At 56.0% G+C, this 25498-nt stretch overlaps 1 protein-coding gene and 1 long non-coding RNA gene across 2 annotated transcripts; one reads left to right on the top strand and one right to left on the bottom strand.

Annotated features, from left to right (window-relative positions):
* The first annotated feature begins 2071 nt into the window (after positions 1-2071).
* C3 (complement C3) lies at positions 2072-25227 on the top strand. Its single transcript, XM_021631821.2, has 41 exons — positions 2072-2235; positions 3156-3345; positions 3695-3857; positions 3955-4025; positions 4687-4781; positions 4879-4961; positions 5066-5156; positions 5241-5343; positions 5511-5637; positions 5735-5850; positions 5936-6082; positions 6519-6728; positions 6819-7025; positions 7456-7614; positions 7821-7950; positions 8396-8467; positions 8610-8810; positions 9150-9258; positions 9681-9766; positions 10429-10571; positions 10674-10886; positions 11766-11832; positions 11922-12008; positions 13054-13257; positions 13444-13519; positions 13801-13960; positions 14610-14708; positions 16160-16316; positions 16932-17095; positions 18243-18401; positions 18767-18826; positions 18930-19020; positions 19136-19187; positions 20625-20712; positions 20813-20902; positions 21998-22103; positions 22561-22650; positions 22840-22923; positions 24658-24741; positions 24821-24956; positions 25046-25227. The coding sequence occupies exons 1-41, from the start codon at positions 2159-2161 to the stop codon at positions 25185-25187; spliced, it is 4989 nt and encodes a 1662-aa protein (XP_021487496.1). The 5' UTR covers positions 2072-2158; the 3' UTR covers positions 25188-25227.
* LOC132648796 (uncharacterized) lies at positions 10689-11771 on the bottom strand. The gene is made up of 2 exons (XR_009587204.1): positions 11647-11771; positions 10689-11298 (listed from the first exon to the last, which is right to left on the bottom strand). It is a non-coding gene; the product is annotated as an uncharacterized LOC132648796 (long non-coding RNA).
* Positions 25228-25498: the final 271 nt, after the last annotated feature.

Here is a 25498-nt window from a genome sequence, read left to right as displayed (position 1 = left end):
AGCCAGGACCAAACACCTTCCCTATATCAAAAGGTCTGAAATCCAGCTAGTATGGCTGGGCAGCCAGGCCAGAGGCAAACTGACAATTCATTCCTTTGAATCTGCAACCCAGCCAGCAGGTATGTAAATCTGTAGAACCTTCAAAGAGAGCGAGCTGGCAAGATGGCCTGGAGCAACCTCAAGGGAACACCAGCCACCTGTGTTCCTTGCAGGAAGAAACTGAGGCCCAGGGCCCACCCAGGATGGTGAGTGGCAGCTCCCAGGGACTCAGGGCACAGAGCTGGCAGCTGAACCCGGAAGTCTGTCTGTCATCAGCACAGATTGGTTGCTTCAGCACAAGGTGCAGGGGCCAGCAAGAAGGAGGAAGTCTGTGAGCACTGACCTGAAACAATCTGAGACAGATGTCTCTCACTCAGAAAGCTGGACACTGCTCAGGGAAGCCGGCAGAGCAGTACAGAGGGCTTGAAGGTTACTCTTAGACCGTGTGTTGGTAATGATGGATAGGAACTGGCCTCTCTAGAAACGCAGTCTGCGGAGCTAGAGAGATGGCTTGGCAGTTGTGAGCACTGGCTACCCATCCAGAAGACTCAGGTTTGATTGCCAGCACCTAATGTGGCTCACACAAACACAAGTCCAGTTCTGGAGATCCAACATCATCTTCTGGCCTCTGCAGGCATCAAACACTCTGACATATACATATAAAATAAATATTTAAAAAGGAAAGGAAACAGGGTGTCAGGCAGCCCAGCCTGACCTCTAGCTTGCTGCATAGCTGAGGCTGACCGTGAACTCTTGATCCTCCTGCCTCCACCTTTTAGTACTAGGATGACAGACATGTCCTACTGAGCTGCATTCTAAAGCCGATATCTGTCCTTTATAGATATTAAGCCTTGTGAGTACCTTACCGGACATGTACAAAGTCAGTACAACTGAAAAATGATAATATCCGTGTAGATACAGGACAGGTCCCAGAGACAGAGCCGAGAGCTGACCGACCTTTCCCCAGTGGCTCTCAAAGCCCACCACAGTCACTCAGCCACTCGAGGACAGGGCAGGTGAGGTCCACTCGTCCCTTTCCCTCCCAGAGAGTGAACTTCTAGGCAGCCTTCAAAGCCAAGCTGAGGGGCTGGAGAGATGGCTCAGAGGTTAAGAGCACTGCTTGCTCTACCAGAGAGGTCCTGAGTTCAATTCCCAGCAACCACATAGAGTTCAATTCCCTTACAACCATCTACCATAATGAGATCCGGTGTCCTCTTCCGGCCTGCAGGCAGAACACTGTATACATAATAAAATAAATCTTAAAAAAAAAAAAAAGCCAAGCTGAATTCATCTACTTCCAAGAAGCCCTCCAGATCCTCTAAAAAAAAAAAACAAAACAGAATTCTTTCCCGCTGCAGAAAATGCTCTAGCTGGCACTGTGCATGAGGAGCTGCCGCATGCCTTGCTGTCCTCACAGGAAAGGCTTGTTTTAGAAATGCACAAGTAGGGTTTGGTAATGCCTAGCAACTGAGGAGGCTGAGGTGTTGCTTGAGGGCAGGATTCAGGTAGTGGTTCTCAACCTTCCTAGTGCTGCAACCCTTTAATACAGTTCCTCATGTTGTGATGACCTCCAGCCATAAAATCATTTCAATGCTGCAGTTTTGCTACTGTCATGCATTGCAGCATAGATATCTGATTTGCAAACTCAAGGGGGCCGTGACCCACAGATTGAGAAGCGGTGATTTAGGGAGCCCTGGGGAGTGGGGAGAAACAGACAAAAGTGCTCTGGCACCGGGACCCAGCTAAGTGAGGAATGAGTCACTGCACACTTCAGTGGTGTCTGTAACCAAGTGCAGCAGACACCTGCCCAGGTTCAGCATCCGACCTTGACCCCAGGAGAAGCCCGAGCCAGGCAGGTACTTTGGAGCTCCAGCGAAATGTGCCCCGGGTTACTCACCCCAGGACTTGCTGGCAGGGAGCTTGTGAAAAGCTTAGGAAACTGTGTTGTGAAATCTGGGGCAGCCCCTGGGGCAGGAACAGGGAGGGACCAGAGAAAGAGGTCAGCATAAGAGGCAGCCGCTGCAGCTCCAGCTCAGCACTGCCCCCCAGCCCCTCGGCCCCTCGGGCCCCTCAGCCCCTCAGCCCTCAGCCCTAAGCCCCTCCACCTTTGCCCTTCACCATGGCCCCAACTTCAGGGCCCCGGCTGCTGCTGCTGCTGCTGCTGTCCAGCTCCCCCCTGGCTCTGGGGAGCCCCATGTAAGTAGTTACCTTCTGGGGGTGCAGTTCCTCATAGAATTTAGGAGGCACCCGGGTGAGTGCAGCTTCGTGGGATGATGGATGGGTATGGAACAGGGGTGTTAAGAATTTGTACTGGGCTGGAGCACAGCTCAGTGGGTAAGAACTCGTGCTGGGTGAACATGGCGATCCTAATAGACTCCCAGCACCCAGCCAAAAGCCAGGCACGGCCTCCTGCAGGGCCTGTATCCCTATGCTGTGAGGCTGCAGACAGGAGAGCTGACCATGCTGGCTGGCTGCCAGCCCAGTGCCAGGTTCAGAGAGAGAAGACCTCGGGTTGTGGGAGGGTCATAAAACAGGACACCTGCCATCCTCCTTTGACATCCACACACATGCATAGTCATGGACATGCATGTACACACACACACACACACACACACACACACAGAGTCTGGTTGTTTGTGTGTCCGATGTTCACGGTCTCATCTTCATAGAATGCGGGTACTGTAGCATTGGGGTGCCTGGTTATAAACAGAGGAAGGTCTGTAGGCTGAGGGGGTTTGTGCGGTCCTGTGGTTTAGGCGTTGGTGAGTTTGGGATTTGAGAACTGGAGGGTTGTTGGGGTGTGTAGCCCTTGACTGTTCGGACTCTTCAAAAGCCAAGCTCAGGGTGGGCCTGGCGTGCGCCTTCCAGGAGAGCCTCGGCTACAGAGTGAGTTCAAGGCTAGCCTGAGCAACTTAGTAGTGACATGCTGTGTCCAAACAGAAAAGTGAGGCTGGGGTGTGTCTTAGTGGTAGAGAAAGCACTGCATGAGCGGAGACAGTGCCGAAGCTGGGGAAAGCCAGCCGGCGCCCCAGCCGGCACCGGGAGCCCTCCAGAACCAGGGACCGGGCTGCAGTCTCAGCCTGGAGGTGGCAGCGGCTCTCACACCCCTCGGCCAGGTACTCCATCATCACCCCCAACGTCCTGCGGTTGGAGAACGAAGAGACCATCGTGCTGGAGGCCCACGAGGCACAGGGCGACATCCCAGTCACGGTCTCCGTGCATAACTTCCCAAAGAAGCAGGTGCTGACCAGTGAGAAGACGGTGCTCACAGGTGCCGGAGGACACCTGAGCACGCTCACCGTCAAGGTGGGTGAGGGCCTGAGGAGATCCGGTCAGCCAGGCTGCCTCCGACATCCCCATCCGTGGGCCCCTCTCTGAGCGTCGCCCCACCCCCCACCCCGCGCGTTTGAGTCTCCTCCCTCTGAGATCCTCCCCCTGAGTACTCACCCCTCTGAGCCCCTCCCACTCATCTGAGTCCCCTCCCCCCTAGACTCCGCCCCTCTGAGCCCCTTTCCTCTGAGTCTCCTCCCGGAGTCCTCTCCTCTGAGTCCTCCCGGGTCTGCGGGGAGAGAGAGGAGCTCAGAGGCTCAGGGGCATGCTCTCTGGGAGCCTCACCCTGCGGCAGACTCCTGACCCCCCTCTGGCCCATGTGTAGATTCCGGCCACTGACGAGTTCAAGTCAAATAAGGCGAACAACTTCGTGACGGTTGTGGCAAACTTTGGGGCAACGGTAGTGGAGAAAGTGGTGCTGGTGAGCTTCCAGAGCGGGTACCTCATCATCCAGACGGACAAGACCATCTATACCCCGGGCTCCACGGGTAAGCGCTGCGCCGGGCGGCAGCTTACGCCAGGTCTGGGCTGCCCTCCGAGAGCCCGAGGTCTAACGACGCTCCGCTTACCTCCTCCACACCTCAGTGCGCTATCGGATCTTCACCGTGGACAACAAGCTCCTGCCCGTGGGCCGCACAGTCGTCATCACCATTGAGGTACCGGCTGCTGAGTTCCCCAGGGGTGGAGACCCTCAGAAGTGGGGGGCGGGGCAAAGGACCACACAGCGTGGTCAGTGCGGAGAGACCAGAGACCTAGTAGGACCCATTGGAGAGTCGTAGACGGAAGAATCTGACTGCAGAGAAACTCCCTGAGCCTCAGGTTCACTATCTGAAGACAGGGATGGCTGTTAATCGTAATTCTGTGGTATCTATTGTGCCCAGTAGTGGTCCCTGTGGAAGCCCCCCTCCTCTCCCTACAACCCTCAGTGGCTCCCACTTCTTTAGGATCAAAGCCTTCCTTGTAGGTGCACAAGGCCCTGCTCACCCTGTCCAGTTTCTTCCCTACCTTCCTCTTCCCTGTGTCTCTAGCTCTCTCTGCTCCAAACACACACACACACACACACACACACACACACACACACACACACACACATCACACCCCTCATCTTCTAAATGTCCAGGCTTTTGCTATATGAACTAAATCCTAAGCATATAAGGAATGCTCAGAGAGGTTGAGCTATTTGCTTGAGATCACAAAGCTTGTAAGTAGCACAGCAGGAACCTGAACCCAGGCTGGGTTACCCAGGTCTGAGCCCTGAACGGCCTCCTGAACAGACAGGCGACGGTTCTTGCTTCATCCCGTGCGCCTTTCTTACAGACTCCCGATGGCGTGCCCATCAAGAGAGACACTCTGTCTTCCAACAACCAGTACGGCATCTTGCCTTTGTCTTGGAACATTCCAGAACTGGTCAAGTATGTCTGGGTCTCCAGGAACAGGACTCCCCTGCTGGAGAAGAGGGCTGGGGAGGAGGTGTGTGGAGGCCCTGCTCACAGCCCTCATCTCTTGCAGCATGGGGCAGTGGAAGATCCGAGCCTTCTACGAACACTCGCCGAAGCAGGTTTTCTCTGCAGAGTTTGAGGTGAAGGAGTACGGTAGGTCCTGGGGCAGCCGACTGAGTCGGGCTGAGGGTGAGGCCACTGCGCCTGCGCTGGCCGGGCAGCCAAACCAACGCCGTCCTCCTCGCACCCTATCCCAGTGCTTCCCAGTTTCGAGGTCCAGGTGGTGCCCTCAGAGAACTTTTATTACATCGATGACCCAGCCGGCCTGGAGGTTACCATCAAGGCTAGGTGAGGGTGGGGTGACTCATGGGGGAGTGGGTCTTCCGCCCCAGCCAGAGGCTTCTCCAGGACCCCAGTGTCCTTGTCTCACAGGTTCCTGTATGGGAAGAACGTGGACGGGACGGCCTTCGTGATCTTTGGGGTCCAGGATGAAGATAAGAAGATTTCTCTGGCGCACTCCCTCAAGCGTGTGGTGGTACTGTCCCTGGAACCTCAAGCTCTCCTTCCTGAGACCACGCCCCACGCCCCTCCTCAAGCCCCTTTCACCCTTTAGCCCCTACCAGTCCCTGAGCTCCCACCCTTCCCAGCCTCTCCACTCTTGGGAACCTTCTCCTCTCCCTTTCGCCCCCCTTTCCTCTGCAGATCGAGGACGGTTCGGGGGATACAACGCTGAGCCGGCAGGTGCTGCTGGATGGGATGCGCCCCTCCAACGCTGATGCCCTGGTGGGGAAGACCCTGTATGTCTCTGCCACCGTCATCCTGCAATCAGGTGAGGAAAGCAGGCAGCAAGGCCAATCTGAGAAAGGAGGCCTGGCCCTGAAGGGCTGCTGGGAGCCTGCCCTCACCGCTACCGTCTGTCCCCTCAGGCAGTGACATGGTAGAGGCAGAGCGCAGTGGGATCCCAATTGTAACCTCCCCATACAAGATCCACTTCACCAAGACGCCCAGATTCTTCAAGCCAGGCATGCCCTTCGACCTCATGGTAAGATCTGGGGCCAGTCCCCACTTCTACCTTCCAGCACTCTGCCCACACCACTTGACCCTTCTCCACCTGCCTCTGCTCACAGGTGTTCGTGACCAACCCCGACGGCTCACCAGCCAGCCGAGTGCCAGTGGTCACTCAGGGGTCTGACGCGCAGGCTCTCACCCAAGAAGATGGTGTGGCCAAGCTGAGCATCAACACGCCCAACAGCCGCCAACCCCTGACCATCACGGTGAGGGTCCTGCAGCCGGGAAACACGGGCTCTGCTGGCTTCACCACAGCTTCCGTGGTTCACCCAAAGGCTTCCATGCCTCTTTAACAAAACATCTGACGAAAGCTGACAGTGTGAGGCTACAGTCTGTGATGGCTGGGCCGGCCCAGTGCCTGGGGCATAGAGCAGTTGCTCACAGCTCAGCAGCAGAGATAAACTGCGGTGCTCAGCTCACTTTCTCCTCTTTATCCAGTCCAGTCCTCCCGCTGAGGGGAGGCCCATGCCGCCCACACGTTCAACCTAATGTAGGAACCACCTCCTGGGCGGCCAGAGCTGTCTCCTGGCTGCTTCTAGATGCTGTGGGGCCTCCAGTCAGCATCAGCCATCACAGCCTGTTGCGAGCATCCCAACCCAGGACGCTTTGAGAAACGGGCATGCTTCCCTCCTCCCCATCCAGGTACGCACCAAGAAGGAGGGTATCCTGAATGCGCGGCAGGCCACCAACACCATGCAGGCACAGCCCTATAGCACCATGCACAACTCCAACAACTACCTACACCTGTCAGTGACACGCGTGGAGCTCAAGCCAGGGGACAACCTCAACGTGAACTTCCACCTGCGGACAGACGCAGGCCAGGAGGCTAAGATCCGCTACTACACCTACCTGGTCAGTGGCCGGCAGGTCCTCCCGTGCCCAGGGGCTCCTTCCCAGTCCCACCCCCACCCCCGTTCTTATGCCAGCCCATCATCCCTCCAGGTCATGAGCAAGGGGAAGCTACTGAAGGCAGGCCGCCAGGTGCGGGAGCCTGGCCAGGACCTGGTGGTCTTGTCCCTGCCCATCACTACGGATTTCATTCCTTCCTTCCGCGTGGTGGCTTACTACACCCTGACTGGAGCCAGTGGCAAGAGGGAGGTGGTGGCCGACTCTGTGTGGGTGGATGTGCAGGATTCCTGTGTAGGCACGGTGAGCCCCCACGGGTCTCTCTCTCATCTCCATCCCCTTCTCTCTCTCTCTCTCTCTCTCTCTCTCTCTCTCTCTTCTCTCTCTTTCTTTTTGAGACAGGGTTTCTCTGTCCTATAGAGCAGCCTGGCCTCAGACTCACAGGGAGATCCACCTGCTTCTCTACCTCTTGAGTGCTGGGGTTAAAGGTGTGTGCCACCCCAGTCACCAGGCAGCTCTGTCTGTCCTGAAACTCAATAGGTAGACTAGGCTGGCCTTGAACTTGCAGAGATCTGCCTGCCTTTGTCTCCCCTCAACCCCCACCATTTGCGACTTCTCTTCTCTCCCACTCTCCCTTCCCCCTTACTCTATTCTTCCCCCTCCCGTCCTCTCTTCCTCGGTGGTTTCTCCAGGATTGACTCTCCCCCCTCTCGCTTCCCTCTCTGCCCTGTAGCTGGTGGTGAAGGGTGACCCGAAAGATAACCGACAACCTGAACCCGGGCACCAGACGACACTGAGGATCGAGGGGAACAAGGGGGCCCGAGTCGGGCTGGTGGCGGTGGACAAGGGCGTGTTCGTGCTGAACAAGAAGAACAAACTCACCCAGAGCAAGGTGGGCGCCTGCATCTCCCCCAGAAGCAGCGTGGGGTGAAGAAAAGGCGCTGTGGGCGTGGGAGGCTGGCTAGCACTCTGTGGAGGCGGGAGGGGAGGGGAGGTGGGGGGGGATGGCTGGGTCGGGCCTCTTGGTGGGTGTATGAGGCTCTGCTGTCCCAGCCTCTCTCCGCCCCTGCCACTCTCCCCACCTCATCCCACCTGCAGATCTGGGACATGGTGGAAAAGGCAGACATCGGCTGTACACCAGGCAGTGGGAGAGACTACGCTGGTGTCTTCACAGACGCGGGCCTGGACTTTAAGACAAGCCAAGGCCTGCAGACTGCCCAGAGGACAGGTGAGAAGAGAGCAGGGCTGGGCACAAGGAAGGACATGCTTCCACGCCCAGATGCCCATGTGAGAGCAGGAGCCCGAGATCAAGAAACTGAACCTCTGCCCTTTCTCCACCAGCAGCACCTGCCTGTCCCTGGTTCCTGTTAAAGTAGTTTTTAATTGAATTAAAGTGGCGTGTGTGTGTGTGTGTGTGTGTGTGTGTGTGCGCGCGTGTGTGCGCATACAGCGTGCATGTGGAGATCCAAAGGCAACTTGTAGCACTCCACTCTCAGCTTCCACCTTGTGGGTCCTGGGGACCAGACTCCGCCCATCGGGATTAGCAGCAAGCCCCCTCACCAGCTGAGCCCCCTCGCCAGCCCCCACCGCTGCGGCTGGAGCCTCAGTCTCTTCTGCCTCTAAAGGGCACAGTTGCGTTCTGCTCGCTCACTTCACTCCTGTACCGCTTTCAGATCTCGAGTGTACCAAGCCTGCTGCCCGCCGCCGCCGCTCAGTGCAGCTGATGGAAAGAAAGATGGACAAAGGTTGGGAACCCTCCGCTGACCCCATCTCCATGCTTCACCCACACCCCTCCTGTTAGAACTCCTAGGGAGGAGGAGAGGGCTGCCTCGCCGGTCGGGCGCTCTCCTGACGGCTAAGGCTGATGCGGGTCTGGGCCTTCCACAGCCAGCCAGTACACTGACAAGGCTCTGCGGAAGTGCTGTGAGGACGGCATGCGCGATATCCCCATGAGGTTCACCTGCCAGCGCCGGTCACGCCTCATCTCCCAGGGAGAGAGCTGCAGGAAGGCCTTCCTAGACTGCTGTAGCTACATCACCAAGCTCCGGGAGCAGCACCGCAGAGAACACGTGCTGGGCCTGGCCAGGAGTGAGTGTGCCTGCCGGGGGACACGGCTGCCTGGCGATGGGGTGGCCGCCTCTGTCTGCTGGAAGGGTGGCCCGGAGACTGTAGCCCCAGCCCTATTCCCCGGGGAGGACAGGAGGAGGAGGACGAAGGCCAGCTGGACTTCATGGCAAGGGAGAGACTGGGGGAAGAAGCCCAGGGCGTTCCTCGCCCTGGCCACCAGCTTTCCAGACCTATGCCTCCATTCCACAAACCAGTGCCTCTTCAGCAAAATGTAGATAGTCTTCTACAGGAGTCCACCTTAAAGCTAGGTGTGGCAGCACACACTAGGTCTCTTTCCAAGCCAGATCTACCCACCCTCAGGTGACATGGATGAAGACATAATTCCAGAAGAAGATATCATCTCTAGAAGCCACTTTCCAGAGAGCTGGTTGTGGACCATAGAGGAGTTGAAAGAACCAGAGAAAAATGGGTATGACTTGATGGTCCATGGGGAAAGGCGCTGGCTCCCAAGACCCACTGCTTGACCACGATTCGTCCCTTGACCTCCACCGGAAGGTCGTGGCAGGAGGATGCCACACTCTCTCTCTCTCACACACACACACAGTAAATATATTGTTTTAAAGGGAGCTGAGACTGGGACACTCCCATTCTGTATCTCCACCTGAGGGCAGACGTCTTCCTCCCAGACCCTCGAATTTGCATATGATTTGCATGCACCTGCCAACTTCCTGTCTCCTCTGGAGACACCATGGAGGTCCAGAACCTGCACCAGCAAAGCCACTGGCGCAACCCAGAGCTCCCGTTTAACCTGTCCCCCAGGGTCCACCTCAACACCCTTCTCCATCCTGGTAGCTCTCACTGTTTTAATTTTTAAACTTCTGCCCCGCCCAGAATCTCTACAAAGGTCATGAACATCTTTCTCAAAGACTCCATCACCACCTGGGAGATTCTGGCAGTGAGCATGTCGGACAAGAAAGGTACGGGAGGGGCTGAGAGGGTGGCTCAGGTGAAGCGCTTGCTCGTCTAGCAGAAGGACCCGAGCTCCCTCTGCAGATCCAACACTGTAGTGCCCAGCGCCGGGCAGACAGACAGGAGGATCCCTGGGGCTTCCTGGATAGATAGCCTAGCCGTCAATGAGCTCCAGGGTCTGTAAGAAAGCCTGTGTCAAAAAATAAGGTAGAGGGCCTGGGGAGCTCAGTGGTTGAAAGCATCTGCTGGTCTTGCAGAGGACCGGAATGCAGTTGCCACACCTAGATCAGGCTGTTCACAGGTGGCTGCAGGTCCAGGGCATCTGGCGCCCTCTCCTGGCCTCTGTGGGCAGTGCACTGATATGCACACAAACACAGTGTGCGCGTACGTAAATACGGTGGGGAAGCAATTGAAGAAGATACCCAGTGTCAACGTCTGGCCGCCACACGCATGAGCACGCACACGTAAACACACAGAGGTTGGGCACAACTGGCTGTGATACCGCCACAACTGGGACTTGTCGATCCCAGGTGCACGTTTAGTCTTCGCCTTTCTGCAGATGGGGTCAGTCATGGACAGCTAGGGACCTTGAAGCAGGAGCCTGGCTTTGCCTCCCTGCCCTGCCAGCCCCGCCCCGCCCCGCCCCTCACGCTGCCCTTTCTGCTCACAGGGATCTGCGTGGCAGACCCCTACGAGATCACCGTGGTGCAGGACTTCTTCATTGACCTGCGGGTGCCGTACTCTGTGGTGCGCAACGAGCAGGTGGAGATCAGAGCTGTGCTCTTCAACTACCGTGAGCAGGAGACACTCAAGGTGGGTGCTCGTTAGAGCTGGGAGGGCCGCCAGGACCCACAAACCCACCCTCACCTGCCCCGGCCCCTCCCTCACCTGCCTCGGCCCTTCCGTCTCTTGCAGGTGAGGGTGGAACTGTTGCACAACCCAGCCTTCTGCAGCATGGCCACCGCCAAGAAGAACTATCAGCAGACCATCTGGATCCCTCCCAAGTCTTCTGTGGCTGTGCCTTATGTCATCGTGCCCTTGAAGATCGGCCTCCAGGAGGTGGAGGTCAAGGCTGCCGTCTTCAAGCACTTCATCAGCGATGGTGTCAAGAAGACACTGAAGGTCGTGGTGAGTCCTCGGGGAGCCTCTGCCGCCTCTGGCCTTCAGACCTCCCTGCCGTTGACCTGGGCTCAGACACACCACCAACCACCTTAAGTGTTGTCGCGGTGTCAGGCCGAAGGGGCAGAGCGCTCAGTTAGTTCATACGGAGCGCCGGGCTCCAGCATGTTGTAGACCAGGTGTGGGCTGTGGCCTGTTATCCCAGCACGGGAGGTGGGAGCAGGAGGATCACGGGTTTAGAACAGCGAGGGCAGCTTACTGAGAGCCGGCCTCCAGCTGCTGCTGCTGCTGCTGCTGTTTGTGAAGAAAAGGGGCCTGGGGAAGCGGCTCCGCTGAGCTCAGAGCCCAGCCCAAACAGTGGCCAGAGAAGGGGTTCACCGCCGGCCTCGCCAAACCGGGACTCCAGGGTCACCAAGAGACTCTGCTAGAGATAAGGTGGAGAGGGACAGAAGACACACACGGCACTGACATTTTCACATGCCTGCATGCACACTCACACACACGCACGCTCGTACATGCATGCACACATGTATAAACACATGCCTACACACATGCACACACATGCAGATGCATGCATGCATGCATACACAAACTCACACATGCACACGTACACCTCACACTCATGCATGCACACTGTTGCATATATACCAACACTCACACATACACAAACATGCACACCTCAGACTCACACACATGAACACTTGCATGCACACACTCATACATACACGTGTGTGCGCACACGTGAATACAAGGTAGGCATTTGCATCACCTCCTCAGAAGGCGCTGAGACACAGGTTGAGTAACTAGCCCCAGTCGCTCAGGGAGAAGAGGCAGCGCCGTCCCGGCCACCCGAGTGTCTAGTGTCATTCTGTCCACTTCTCTCCACAGCCGGAAGGAATCAGAGTCAACAAAACCGTGATTACCAGTACGCTGGATCCGGTGCACCTCGGCAAAGGTGAGGAGGCAGAGAGGGCAGCAGGGGAGGAGGGAGCCAGAGGGGGGGCGGCTGTTGCCATCCAAGCCTCCCTCTCTCTCATCCTGCAGGGGGAGTGCAGAGGGTGGACGTGCCAGCTGCAGACCTCAGCGACCAAGTGCCAGACACGGACTCTGAGACCAAGATTCTCCTGCAAGGTAAAATGGCCTCTTTCCTGCTGCGCAGGGTCCAGGCAGGGGTCAGGGCAGCTGGCAGGCTGAGCACCATCTCCTAGGGTGGGGGTGGAAGAGAAGAGGGAAAAGAAAGGAGGCGGGGAGGAGAGGGAAGACGCCGGGCCAGGGCTCCGGAGTCAGATCTCAACCCTGCCATTTCAAGCTGGTTGACCTGGGACTTGTGTCGTAACGTACCGTTGCCCCGGGCCTCAGTTTTTCCCCATGAAAGATGAGGACAGTGATGCGGTACTGTCTGAGTCACTGCTCTCTTGCTGTGAGGAGACCGCACGGCCAGGGTAACTGTGATAAAAGTTAAGCACTTAATTGGGGCTGGCGTACGATTTCCGAGGCTTGGTCCGTGCACATCAGGCAGGAAGCAATCAGGTGAGCATGAGCTAAGAGCTTTACATCCTGGTTCACAGGCAGCAGGCAGAGAGAGGGGGACACACCTCCTGATCCCTCTCAAACAGTTCCACTAACTGGGGACCAAGCGAGGGCAATTCTCACTCAAACACCACAGACACTCCCTGCCTTGTTTGCTGTGGGGCTGAGCCACAGCACCTCAAATTCCCCACTCCATAGGCAGCAGAACGCCTTGGGTCTGCCCATAGGAGCCTCCTGCAGGAGTCAGTTCAGCAAGCAGCATTGGCTGGCAGGGACATTTAAATGAGAAGCCACACATGGCAAGGGCAGAGGTTCCTCGGCTTTTGCCTCGACCCAGGAAGAACAAGGCGGGCATCGCGTCCCCCAGACAAGCTACCCCAGAGAACACGTGACGCTGCCTAACCAGTTGCAAAGGTGGTTTGGGGACTATCTGAGATTCTGTGTGGAGTCCCCCGGTAGGCACCAGCAATGAACTCTAAGCCAGAGCTGTCTGACTAGTTCAGTTATATACTGCCAAATTAAATGTTCAAGGCGGCACAGAACACCCCCCCCCACACACACACTCTCTCTCTCTCTCCTGCAGTCTGACCAGAGACCCAGACAGAGCCTGGCCTGAACGAGCCGTTTCTTCCACCCTCTGCTGCAGGAAACCCGGTGGCTCAGATGGTGGAGGACGCCGTGGACGGCGAGCGGCTGAAACACCTGATCGTGACCCCCGCGGGCTGCGGGGAGCAGAACATGATTGGCATGACCCCCACCGTCATCGCGGTGCACTACCTAGACCAGACCGAACAGTGGGAGAAGTTCGGCCTGGAGAAGAGGCAAGAGGCCCTGGAGCTCATCAAGAAAGGTGAACACCCCCACACCTGCTCGTCCTTCAGAGGCCCCCCCACCTTCAAAGCCACACCCCTCATCCCAAGGCGCTGTCTCTCCTCCAAGCCCCTCCTCCTTCCTTTCCTCAAAGAAACCTCCAGTCTGACCCCTGGGCCAGCTCCTCCCTTCCTCCGGTGATCCTGTCTTTGTCTATTCCCCACAGGGTACACCCAGCAGCTGGCCTTCAAACAGCCCAGCTTTGCCTACGCTGCCTTCAAGAACCGGGCCCCCAGCACCTGGTAAGCACAGTCGGTCAGCCTGGCCCTCTCTGCCTCGACGGCCACCTCAACAAAGCCTGAACCCCCAGCAAGGGCAGAAGGGCAGTGTATCTGCTCTCGGTCCACAGTCAAGGCTCTTGGGATTGAACGAGCTTTCGACCCCTTTAAGCACCGCTTTGGGAGTCAAAATAGAAATTGAGTAGCTCTGGCGCCGCCCCTCTCTGCTCATTGGTGAGCGGAGATGTCAATCTCTGTTTCCCAAAGCCGATCGGTTCATTTTCCCCACACACACACTTCGCCAGGCTGACAGCCTACGTGGTCAAGGTCTTCTCTCTGGCCGCCAATCTCATCGCCATTGACTCTCAAGTCCTGTGTGGGGCTGTCAAATGGCTGATCCTGGAGAAACAGAAGCCAGACGGTGTCTTTCAGGAGGACGGACCCGTGATTCACCAAGAAATGATTGTAAGAGCCAGGGGGTGGGGAATAAAGCTGAACCAGACTGAAGCATTGCAGGAATCCAGAGGCGCCAGGCCCACCCACGGGAGGGACGTGCGAACCGCTGTGTGCACAGGTGGAGACCTGAGGTCAGCAGGTCAGCCATGGAGCTCACTAACAAGGATGGGCTGGCTAGTCCCTGAGCCCCAGTGTCTGCCTGTCCCTGCCTACCCAATGCTGGGGTTACAGGCACATGCTATTGTACACAGATACTTTTTTTTTTTTATGGGCTCTGGAACATCAAACTTCAGGACTTGGGCTTGAGCCGTTGCCAAAGGCCCTACTAAGTGTTTTTGACTCCTGATTTTTTTTGCTTACCATGGGCCTGCTGGGAGGTTAGCTCATCAGAAATCAAGGAGGACTTCCGTCCGTGGAGAGCGACAGCTCCTCCACCCTCCCTGTGTGGGCCAGGACCATGTCTGCTTTTCCTCAGCCGTCAGGCCAGGGGCAGCAGTAAGGGGGACCCCAGCAACACAGAGAAAGAATAAACAATTCAACTGATTCACAGAGCTTTTTCCTTCCTCCTGGGGAGGAGCTGAGCCTAGACCCCCCCAATTCTTCAGGGTGCTTGATAGCTAGGTAGGGACACATGAACACCCACTTCTCCTCATTGCAGGGAGGCATCCGGAACACCAAGGAGGCTGACGTGTCCCTCACAGCCTTCGTCCTCATCGCACTGCAGGAAGCCAGAGAAATCTGTGAAGGGCAGGTCAACGTGAGTGTCTTCCCAGCCCTCCATCCTGTCACCCACCCCAGCTCGGGGTGGGGGTGGGAGGGCTCCAGTTTCTTCCAGTTGCTGTGATCAAACACTCCGACCAAAAGCAACTTGAAGGAGGGAAGGATGTTTTTCAGCTTAGAGCTCCAGATTAAAGGCCATCCCGGGGGTTCAGGGGGGGATGTCAAGTCAGAGACTAAAAGGCAGGCATGTTTACCCTTCCACACAGCATTACCTCAGACCAACAAACCCACCTCACACACAGCCAGAGACTCGATGTGGCCTTCTGGCAGCCTTACACCCTGGCTGGCTTTATTAAGCAGTTCAGGACCGCCTACCTGCCTAGGGATGGCGATGCCCACAATGCCCCTCCCACATCTATTAACAATCAAGACAGTTCCTCACAGACATAAGTGACCTGATCTGATCAGGCAGTTTGTCAACTGAGGTTCCCTTCTCTAGGCTGTGTCGGGTTGAGAGCTGAAGCTAGCCAGGGGAAGAGTTGTCTTTGCTGGGAGGTTTGGCCTTCTCTGCTTTCGTCTAGATGGTCGTGTAAAAAAACCCCATTACACCTGCTGTGTATCGTTGTCATGATCTCAGGTTTTGATGAAGTCCAGATGTGACTTTTCCTGGGGAGACCCTAGATAGAGATCAACAACAGACCGAGGAAAAGGTTCTACCCAAGTTCAGTTTATTGAGGTCACTTAAGACAGCGTGAGTGACACAAAGGTAGTTGAATTGCCAAGGTGTCCGATCCACCATGAGTACAAAAGCTGTACATCTGGAGTCCCCTGACCAACATGTGGGCAGGTCCACCGAGGAGACCCCTCCATGCCAGCGCTCACTCACTGCTTTTGTAAGCCACCGTGCGGGGCTGTGTGCCTCTTAACCCTTTCCTGAGAGTCCTGAGCACGTGTGAGTTTTTGGAGCCTTCTGAGCCTTGGTCTAAGCCTCTCACTGTCTTCCTGAGTTTTATGAGCACCCTCCCCCTGGGGGGACTACTTCAGCTCAGAGCAAATAACTACCCATGATAAATGCATAAGTGACAGACCATAATAAGGGTGTGATGGTATGATCGTGACGGAGGAGGGCAGCTGTCATAGGCCTACGCTGACTTGCTGAATCTGGCTTCTAGCTTATGCCCATTTGGGACATTTTATGCCATCATGTTGTTTGGTGACAGCCTTAGGGGAGTATTTGCACAACCATAATTCGCCACTGTTATGAAGCAGGGCTCTTTTACTGAACCCACAGCCAGGGACTCTTCTGCTCATGCCTGAAATACAGGCTGCTCTAGGCACATGATAGTAGTCAGCAAAGAAGTGCACATAAGAGGCCCGACAACCCGGGAACTCGTAAAGCCAGACACGGTGAAGACGGGGTGTCCAACAGGCCAGACACTATTCGAGCGGCCCAGGATGTATGCGGACCCCAACATCTGTCTCCCGCAGAGCCTTCCTGGGAGCATTAATAAGGCAGGGGACTATATCGAAGCCAGTTTCATGAACCTGAATCGACCGTACACGGTGGCCATTGCTGGGTACGCTCTGGCCTTGTTGGGCAAGCTGGATGAACCTCAGGTCAGCAAGTTTCTGAACACAGCCAAAGGTGAGACACTGCCTCAGGGGGGAAGGGGTGTGCGGGTGGGGGTGCGCGGTCGCCTCAAGAAGGGGCACGTGGCTCGCGGGTGAGGGAGGGTTCTGGATCCACTGGGCAGGATGCGCGGCTCTTAGCTGAGGGCTGAGCTGCACGGCCCACACTGCATCCGAGGCCTCAATGTAAATTGCACACGAGGCCTGTGTCTTCCACTCAACTCTACACTGGACATCCAAGTCCAAGAGAGGAGAAAGGTCGACTGAAGGAGTCAGGAGCTGGTGGCCTAGAACTGGTCTTCATTTCTTTTCCTGTTCCTGTTACAAAATACCCTGATGGAAGGGTCGGTTCAGCGCACAGGTCAAGGGTGCAAGCAGGGAGACCAAGGCAGTGGGAACTAATCAGGAAGCAGAGAGATGACCGAAAGCTTGCTAATGCTAGGTTCGAGTTCCGGTGTACCCCATCCCAGGGAATAGCCCCGCCCAGAGCCAGGAGGGGTCTCCCCGTATCAGTCAACACCGTCAGGGCACGCCCGGACGTAAGCTCGGCCACCTGGCCGTGGTGAAATCTAGCCTGAGTCACTCAGGCTCCACGGGTACTGGATGAGGGGCTGGGCTCTCCCCGCTGCAGATCGGAACCGCTGGGAGGAGCCTGGCCAGAAGCTGTACAATGTGGAGGCCACATCCTACGCCCTCCTGGCCCTGCTGCTGTTGAAAGACTTTGACTCTGTGCCTCCCGTGGTGCGCTGGCTCAACGAGCAGAGATACTATGGCGGTGGCTACGGCTCCACCCAGGCAAGTGGCCCCCAGCCCCGTGCTTATTGCTCAGGTCCCCTGGGAGACACGAATACCCAGGCATGCAGCTCCTCTGCCTGAGGAGTGTGGGAGAACCTAGGTCACGCACTTTCTTCCACTATATCATGCTCTTCACTCTACTGAGTTACAGTGTCCTCCGTCTTCATCAAAACGTTCTAGGCCGTGTTCCTAGGCTCCCCAGTGTCACCCAACTGGAGGGCTCTAAATCCTGGTTCCACCAGGCTCTCAGTGTCCCCCTCGCTGGAAGGTTCCAGAGCATGGTTCCCATTTGACCAGACTCCGAGTGTCCGCATGTCTTGTGTGTGGGCTCTAGATCATGTTCACAGTTTCCCTAGACTCCCAATGGCACCTTGTCACTGGAGGGTTCTAGATTACTTCCCTCAGCCTAAGAGCCGTGCCCCTTCTGCCATGTGTGGGTTCTTGGTCATGTTCTCTGTGTCACTGGGTTCTCACCCTCTGGCGTCTGTGAGCTCCACCCAGGCTCTCACCGTCACCTTTTATCATCGCTGTCTGCCAGAGCAGTCCCGCCTTCTCTAGAGCCTTCAGGGGATAGTTTTAGCAACTCAAGGCAAAGCAGGCTTAAACTCCAGTTTGATCTTCCTGTCAGTCACTGACCAGTGTCCAGCCCTCAGTGTCAATGTAGAGTTTGGAGCCTCCCCACCCCAGCTTTATTCTTTCTCGAGAGATAGTTCTAGACTAATTTCTGGCTTCCCAAGTCCTAGTCTAAGACAAATCTCTCTTGATGGGTCTAGAGGCTCTAGACCTTCAGTCTTACAACTTGGGCTTCTGGGTGGATCCTGACACCCAGGTTTTCATAGTTGGTAACTTGGGAACAAAAGCTCGCTGCCTTGGAGAGTTCTAGACAGATGTCCAGTGATCTCCACTGGCCTCTTCACACTCTGGTGGGTTCTAGGCCACAGAATGACTGCTGACCAGCCCTGGCCTGAGCTTCTCTCCCATAGAGCTCTGGGCCATCCACCCTCTTCCGCCTGTATCTCTGCGGTCTCCGACGGGTTCTGTGTGTGGTGCTGTTTCCATAATTCTGACCCACACATTGCCATCGCCTCAGCGCACCCGAACTGCCAGATAGAACTCGCAGCTAACCCTCCTATCCTGTGGGTTCTAGGCCACCTTCATGGTATTCCAAGCCTTGGCTCAATACCAAACAGACGTCCCCGACCACAAGGAGCTGAACATGGATGTGTCCTTCCACCTCCCCAGCCGCAGCGCCCCAACTGTGTTCCGCCTGAACTGGGAAACTGCCAGCCTCCTGCGGTCGGAAGAGGTAGAGCCTTTCCCCTCGTCTCCCGTGTGTGTGTGTGTGTGTGTGTGTGTGTGTGTGTGTGTGTGTGTAGGCCAGAGGACCATCTTAGATGTCCTTCCTCAGGTGCTATGCACCCTGCTTGTCAAGACAGTCTCTCGCTGGGCTGAAATTTACCAAATAGACAAGGCTGGCTAGCCGTCAGGTCCCCAGGACCCCACTGTCTCCCCCTCCCCAGTGCTGGGATTTCAAGCTCACACCCAGCCTGCTTTACGTAGACTCTCGAGATCAAAGCCATGTTCTCACACTCCAAGGCAAGCACCTGGCCTACTGCATCCTGGTCCTGAAGCCGCCTCCTAACACCTCTTCTCTCCCCCGACTCCCTGCAGACCAAGCAAAATGAGGGCTTCTCCCTAACAGCCAGAGGAAAAGGTCAAGGCACGTTGTCGGTAAGAAAGGAGAACTCACACCTGCTGGTCCAGCGGCTTTCACTGTCCCTGTCTGCCTGTCCTCAGCCTCCTATGCTCCCACGGGACTCTCTCCTCTCACCAGGTGGTAACATTGTATCATGCCAAAGTCAAAGGCAAAGTCACCTGCAAGAAGTTTGACCTCAGGGTCACCATAGGACCAGCCCCTGAGACAGGTAAGAGGAAAAAAGACCCTTGCATTCACTCAGCCCCACTCCTGACCTGTCCCCTGCACTCCTCCTGAACTGGGACCCAAGGCCCTTCTCCCATCCTCCGTTTCTGTGTTTGTAGCCAAGAAGCCCCAAGATGCCAAAAGTAGTATGATCCTTGACATCTGTACCAGGTAAGGATCTGGGGGTCCCTGGGACTCACTTTGGGCACTGTCTCCACCTCTAGAAAGATGTCCTCACGGTGCGTGGTCTGGGCCAGGCCCCGGCCTGCACACACCACAAGTGCTGTAGCCCTGAGCGTCAACCCCGGCCCAGCCCCAGCTCCTCCGTTAGCAGCACTTCTTCAAGCTGACAGGCTCGCCACCCCTCTGGCCACACAGCACCCCTGTCACACAAGCCCAGGGTTCAGATCCCTCCATCTCCTCTCCTTCTACAGCACCACTCATGTTGCTGTCAGAGTTCACTGTCGGGTCATTGCTCATCTTTCTTGTCATGGAACCATCTCTGCTGACCAGTTTTCTCTCTCTATGTCCGTGTGTCTGCATGTACACACATGCATGTATGTGTGAGAGTATGTGTGTGTGCATTTCTTCCTGCCACAGCATATATGTGGAGGACAATGGCAGGAGTTGGCTCTCCACCATGTGTGTTCTGGCGCTTGAACTCAGGTTGTCAGGTATAGTGATTAGCACCTTTCCTCACGTGCCACCTCACCAGCCCGTCCCTTTGTTCTTTTGAACAAGATCTCTTATTGGCTTGGAATTTGCCAATTCCAACATTAGGCTAGCCGGGCAGTGAGCCAGACTTTCTCCTGACTTCATGTCCCCAGGGGAGGAGCTACAGGCATATACCAGAGCGATAGCTCAGTGGTTAGCAGAGCCACATGGTTGATCTGGTTTCCTTTTTCATATGGATAGCACGTGATCAGACTCAGTGCCTTATGCTTTACTGATAAAGCTGTTGAGCCACCTGCCACGCCAGGCCTCCACAAGGCCATGCCAGCCCTGCTCCCCCCCCCAGCCACACCAGCCCTCCACAGGGCCACGCCAGCCCTCTGCACTAGCATTTTTTTAAAGAGGATGTAAGCTATAGACAGAACCCAGGTCTTGTACATGCTAGACAAGGAAGTGCCTTACCTTTGTCACTGGACTGCTGTGGTTTTGTTTAGTTCAGTTTTGGTTTTTGATTATGTTTTAGTTTGGTTTGAGACACTGTTTTGCTCACTGGACTGCTGTGGTTTTGTTTAGTTCAGTTTTGGTTTTTGATTATGTTTTAGTTTGGTTTGAGACACTGTTTTGCTTTGTAACGTGGGCTAGCCTGGGCTGACTCACTAAGTAGCTCAGGCTAGCCTCAGTGCACAGTCCTCCTGCCTCAGCCTCCCAAGTGCTGAGGCAGCAGCATGAACCCCCATGCCTGGCTCACAACATGAGCCTCGTGCCTGGCTACATCTACTTGTATTGCCTTCAGACAAGTGTTTTCCAAACCAAACCCTTCTTCAGTGCTGGGTGGAAAGCAGGAGCCTGGGTTCTAACAAGACTCCCTCATGCAGGCCCTGGCCCTGGCTGCCAACCCCATCCTGAAAGCTGATAACCTGTTTATGCCGTGTGCAGGTACCTTGGAGATGTGGATGCCACCATGTCCATCCTGGACATCTCCATGATGACTGGCTTTGCTCCAGACACAAGTGACCTGGAATTGGTAGGGAGGCTTGGGGCTGGAGCCCAGGGAAGGAGCCTGGGGCCTGGAGGAGGCTGCAGGAGGAGAGGGAGGGATTTTCACCAGCTCCACTCTTCCCCAGCTGAGCACGGGAGTGGACAGATACATCTCCAAGTATGAGATGAACAAAGACTCCTCCAACAGAAACACCCTCATCATCTACCTGGACAAGGTAGGGCAGGGCGCCCCTGGGAGGCTTCTGTGTCTCTCTTTCCCTTCCTGGCTGGGTTTCTCCGTCCATCTTGATATCCAACTCAGGCTAGCCTCAGGCTTGGGAACACAGGATCTGTGCTGTGAGCTGATAGGAGAAAGAGTTTGTAAAATTAGGTGACCAGTTCAAGATTGCCTCCTCTCGCCCCTCTAACCGGTGTGGGAGATGAGAGAGAGTTCTCTGCGCCAAGCTCAGAGGCACAGAGCCCTTCCACCTGTGACTCTGCAATCCCAGCGCCTTGAGGTTTGCAGCAGTAGCGTGAGAGAAGTGAACTGTTTGTCTCGTTGTGAGTGGCAGGGTCTCTCCATGTAGTCTGGACTGGTCCCAAACTCGGCCCTCCTGTCTCGTCCTCCTGAGTGTTGGAAGGCAAGTCACCACACCTGGATGCATGCGATGTTTTCATGAACACTGTCATAGTGCCCTTCATTGTGTTTTAACAAAATACCTGAGATGGCATGATTTATAAAAGAAAAAAAAAGAGTTATTTAGCTCACAGTTTTGGAAAATAACAGCCCAAGACTGGTTGGCCCCAACTGTTTAGCCTTTAACAAAAGCCTCCAGGCAGGATGGCAGGAGAGCGAGCAAGAGAAAGGCCACACACCACAGCCAGGAGGACAGACTCGTTTTTATGATGACCCACCATCACAGTAACAAATCCACACCACTGGGCCCTAACCCACTCCTCCCAAGACATGAATTACTCCGCTCTGCAGGCGGTTCCGTATGACCTAGGTATCATCTACCATCTGCTTAATGCATGATCTTCTCCTGTCTACTCACTACATCGAGGCTGTGGTCTGGATGAATCACAGTGACCTGCTGGCCAGGGCTCGGTTACCTGGGTGTCCCTGACTCAGAGTGAGGCTCCAGGATGCCTCCAAGAATGGTCAAAAGGGCAGACAGACCTGATGACTGCTCAGTCACCCTCGCTGCTTCATCCCTGCCTTCGAGAACCCATCTGGTCCCTCAGTTTTCTCCAGAATGGCTCCAAATGCCAGGACTGCGTCCTGGGCTCCCTCTGAGATGCCCGCTGATCAGCTCTATTCTTCCCCTCAGATCTCACACTCTGAAGAAGACTGTCTGACCTTCAAAGTTCACCAGTTCTTTACCGTTGGACTTATCCAGCCCGGGTCCGTCAAGGTCTACTCCTATTACAACCTGGGTGAGTAGCCAAGGCAAGCCTTGGGGTTGAGTGTTCCAGGTATCTAAGGGCCCAGATATCTGAGTGTAGAGATCTGACAATGCCAAAGATCAAAATATAGGGGTCCTGGGGACTCATATGCTGAGGTTCTTTGAGTTATAGGAATTGGAGAGTTGGGAAACTCAGGGTCCAAGGATTTGCAGGTTGGGATTTGACGGTCCCAGAGATCTGGAGGTTGGAAGGCACTGAGAATCTCAGGGACCTAGAGTCTTGGCATCTGATGGTTCTAGAGCTCTAGATGGAGGTCTCCAGGACCAGAAGATCAGAGGGCATGGGTCTGAGTGTCACAGGGTCTGAGGTTGGGTACCTAGCACCTCAGGGCGGAGGGGACTTATTCAGTGGGCGTTTCCTAGCCAGGAGTGTCCTCTGGAGTGGAGTCCCTGGCCCTCTGACCTCCCTCCATCTCTTCTCCCTGCAGAGGAATCGTGTACCCGGTTCTATCACCCGGACAAGGATGACGGGATGCTGAGCAAGCTGTGCCACAACGAGATGTGCCGCTGCGCTGAGGGTGGGCTCTAGGAGGGTGAGGGTGAACGGGCAGGGCACGGCCACACAGACTCTCCGCCCCCGTGGGGAGGGAGGGCCTGAGAACCACACCCGGGGTAGGGTAGTTGTCCCCTCCAGAACCTGCCCCAACACAGACAGTGAGGCCTGCGGGGAGAGGGACGCAAGAGCCTGTGTTCACCCCACCCTGCAGAGAACTGCTTCATGCAACAGTCAAGGGAGGAGGTCGGCCTGAATGACCGGCTGGACAAGGCCTGTGAGCCCGGAGTGGACTACGGTGAGTGTGGCTGCCGGGGCCCTGTCGGACCGTGCGGAATGAGCCGATGGGTGGTGTGACAGGGAGCAGTAATGGCGGTTTGTGTCCCCGCCAGGCTGCGGCTGTGGTGACTGCCCTGTAGGGACACGTGTAGTTAAGGGCTCCGGTTTGGCAGGGGTCTGTGCTGTGTGATGCTTCCTGTGGAGTCGCTCGTAAGAGCTGGACTGAGGGGGTTCCTTGCAGGAGCATGGGTGACTCTTTTATACCCTTTGGGAGGAGGCTTCTGGGTTTATTTCCTGAGTCTCAAGGACACTCCCTCCAGAACCTGGGGTTTCAATGACGAGGACATGGCTAGCTAGTGGGGAACCATGGTTACCGGTTGCCTGAGTGTGTGCTCCCGAGTGAGAAAAGGGGGGTGTGACTACGGTGAGGTTGGCCAGGAGGCTGTGGAGCTGTGGGTGGATGATGGCTTCGTTGTTCTGGCTCTGGATGCCCAACATGAGGTCCCAGAGTTGATCCCCAGCACCTAAGTAAAACTCAGAATGATGGCACGTGTCCCAAACGCCACCCTGGGAAGGCAGGAACAGGAGTTCCTCAAGGGCCAGCAAACCTAGCCACAGCAGGGAGCTTAAGGTCTCAGACTCTGTCTCCAAAAGCAAGAGGGATGGAACTGGCTGGAGCGATGGTGTCCTGTGTTAGAGCACTCCTCACGAGGCCGTAGCAGCCTGTAGCTTCAGCTCCAGGAGATCCGACAGCCTCTTCCGCTTCTGTGAATGCTGCACTCACATTCACAGACACACGTCAAACCAGCGAAAAGCACAAAATTAGCCTCTAGCCTCCACACACATGAACATGGACACACATGTTCCAGTTGGCCTCTGTGTTGACGGGATAAACTCTGACCTAACGCAGCCCGGGGAGGAAAGGGTTTATTTCGTCCGACAGCTCACAGTCTATCATCAAGGGAGGCTAGGAACTGCAGCAGAGACCACAGAGCGATGCTGCACACTAAGGCCCGGCCCGTGGCTTCCTCAGCTACCTCTCTTGCACAGCCCAGGCCGTCCTCCCTAAGGCTGACACTGCCCGCAGTGGGCGGGACCCTCCTCATCAGCTAGCAATCAAGAAGATGCCCCACAGACATGGCCACAGGCCAAACTGATGGAGGCAAGTCTTCAGCTGAGGTTTCCGATACTATGCCAACATGTAACCATGGTTACACACTCACAGTGGCTGTAGCTGTGGGTGTCATTGCACACAGCTGAGTGAGTTGGATATGGGTTTCGACTGTGAGTGACTTTGCATGGCTGTGCGTGAGACAGTAGTCAAGGGTGACACTGGATAGCGGTCCTACCGTCATGAAAATGCCTGTCGTTACACACGGCTGTAATCAGGTGTGGCTTTGCAGGTTGCTGAGGTTGCGTGATTCTGACACTGCGCATCGTGGGTGACGTGTGGTGAGCAGCTGCCTCTGTGTATATGAACACTTGCTGTAACTGTAACCGCGCATGGTCTGCGTGGCTGTGGAAGTCCACATGGTTGTGTGGCCTGGACTTGCCCATAGCATCAGTCATGTCGGACTTCCCCGTGGGTGCAGGCAGCTCTAACCACCCACGGACAGCTATGACTAAGTGCAGGAGTCTGCGCACGGCTGTGGGGCGTGGCTGTGTGTGCTCCTGGGAGGAGGGGCTCGCGTGGTCAGGTGCATCTGCCTGCCAGTGAGGTGACCGGTGACCCTCCCTGTCCCTCCGCCCACAGTGTACAAGACCAAGCTCGTTGGGACAGAGCTGTCGGATGATTTTGACGAGTACATCATGGCCATCGAGCAGGTCATCAAGTCAGGTACCCAGCCCGCCATCTTTCCAGCTCTCCGGCCCCTCCCCCTCTGCCGGAGCTCAGTTTCCCCCTCCCTGCTCGGCAGGCTCGGACGAGGTGCAGGTAGGGCAGCAGCGCCGGTTCATCAGCCACATCAAGTGCAGGAACGCCCTGAAGCTGGAGAAAGGGAAGAAGTACCTCATGTGGGGACTCACCTCCGACCTCTGGGGAGAAAAGCCCAAGTAAGCGCCCACCCTGCGCATGAGCGGCCGCCCCTCTAGCCCCACCCACCACCCCAAGAGCCCGCCCTCACCTGCTCTCCTTTTCCCAGCGTCAGCTACATCATTGGGAAGGACACGTGGGTGGAGCTCTGGCCCGAGGCCGAAGAATGCCAGGAGATGGAGAACCGGAAACAGTGCGAGGACCTCGGGTCATTCGCAGAATCCATGGTGGTTTTTGGCTGCCCCAACTGACCAAAGCCCAGCCCTCCAATAAAGCTTCAGTTGTATTTCACCTTCTTCCCGGTATCTGGAGTTGTGGGGTGTGTGTGTGTATGTGTGTGTGTCTGTGTGTGTGTCTGTGTGTGTGTATGTGTGTCTGTGTGCAGTACCTACAGAGGCCAGAAGAGGACCTTGGATCTCCCGGAGCTGGAGTTACAGGTGGTTGTGAACTGCAAAATATAGGTGCCAGGAACCGAACCTGGGTGCTTTGTGAGAGCAATATGTGCTCTTAAGCAGGGTACCTTTTTCCAGCCGTGCACATACTGTTTTGTGAGACTTGGTCT

The sequence above is a fragment of the Meriones unguiculatus genome, chromosome 17 (genome assembly GCF_030254825.1).
Source record: "Meriones unguiculatus strain TT.TT164.6M chromosome 17, Bangor_MerUng_6.1, whole genome shotgun sequence".
In the NCBI taxonomy this organism is placed as follows: Eukaryota; Metazoa; Chordata; class Mammalia; order Rodentia; family Muridae; genus Meriones; species Meriones unguiculatus.
Note: the sequence above shows the minus strand (reverse complement) of the source record. Positions and strands in the feature narration are given on the sequence as shown.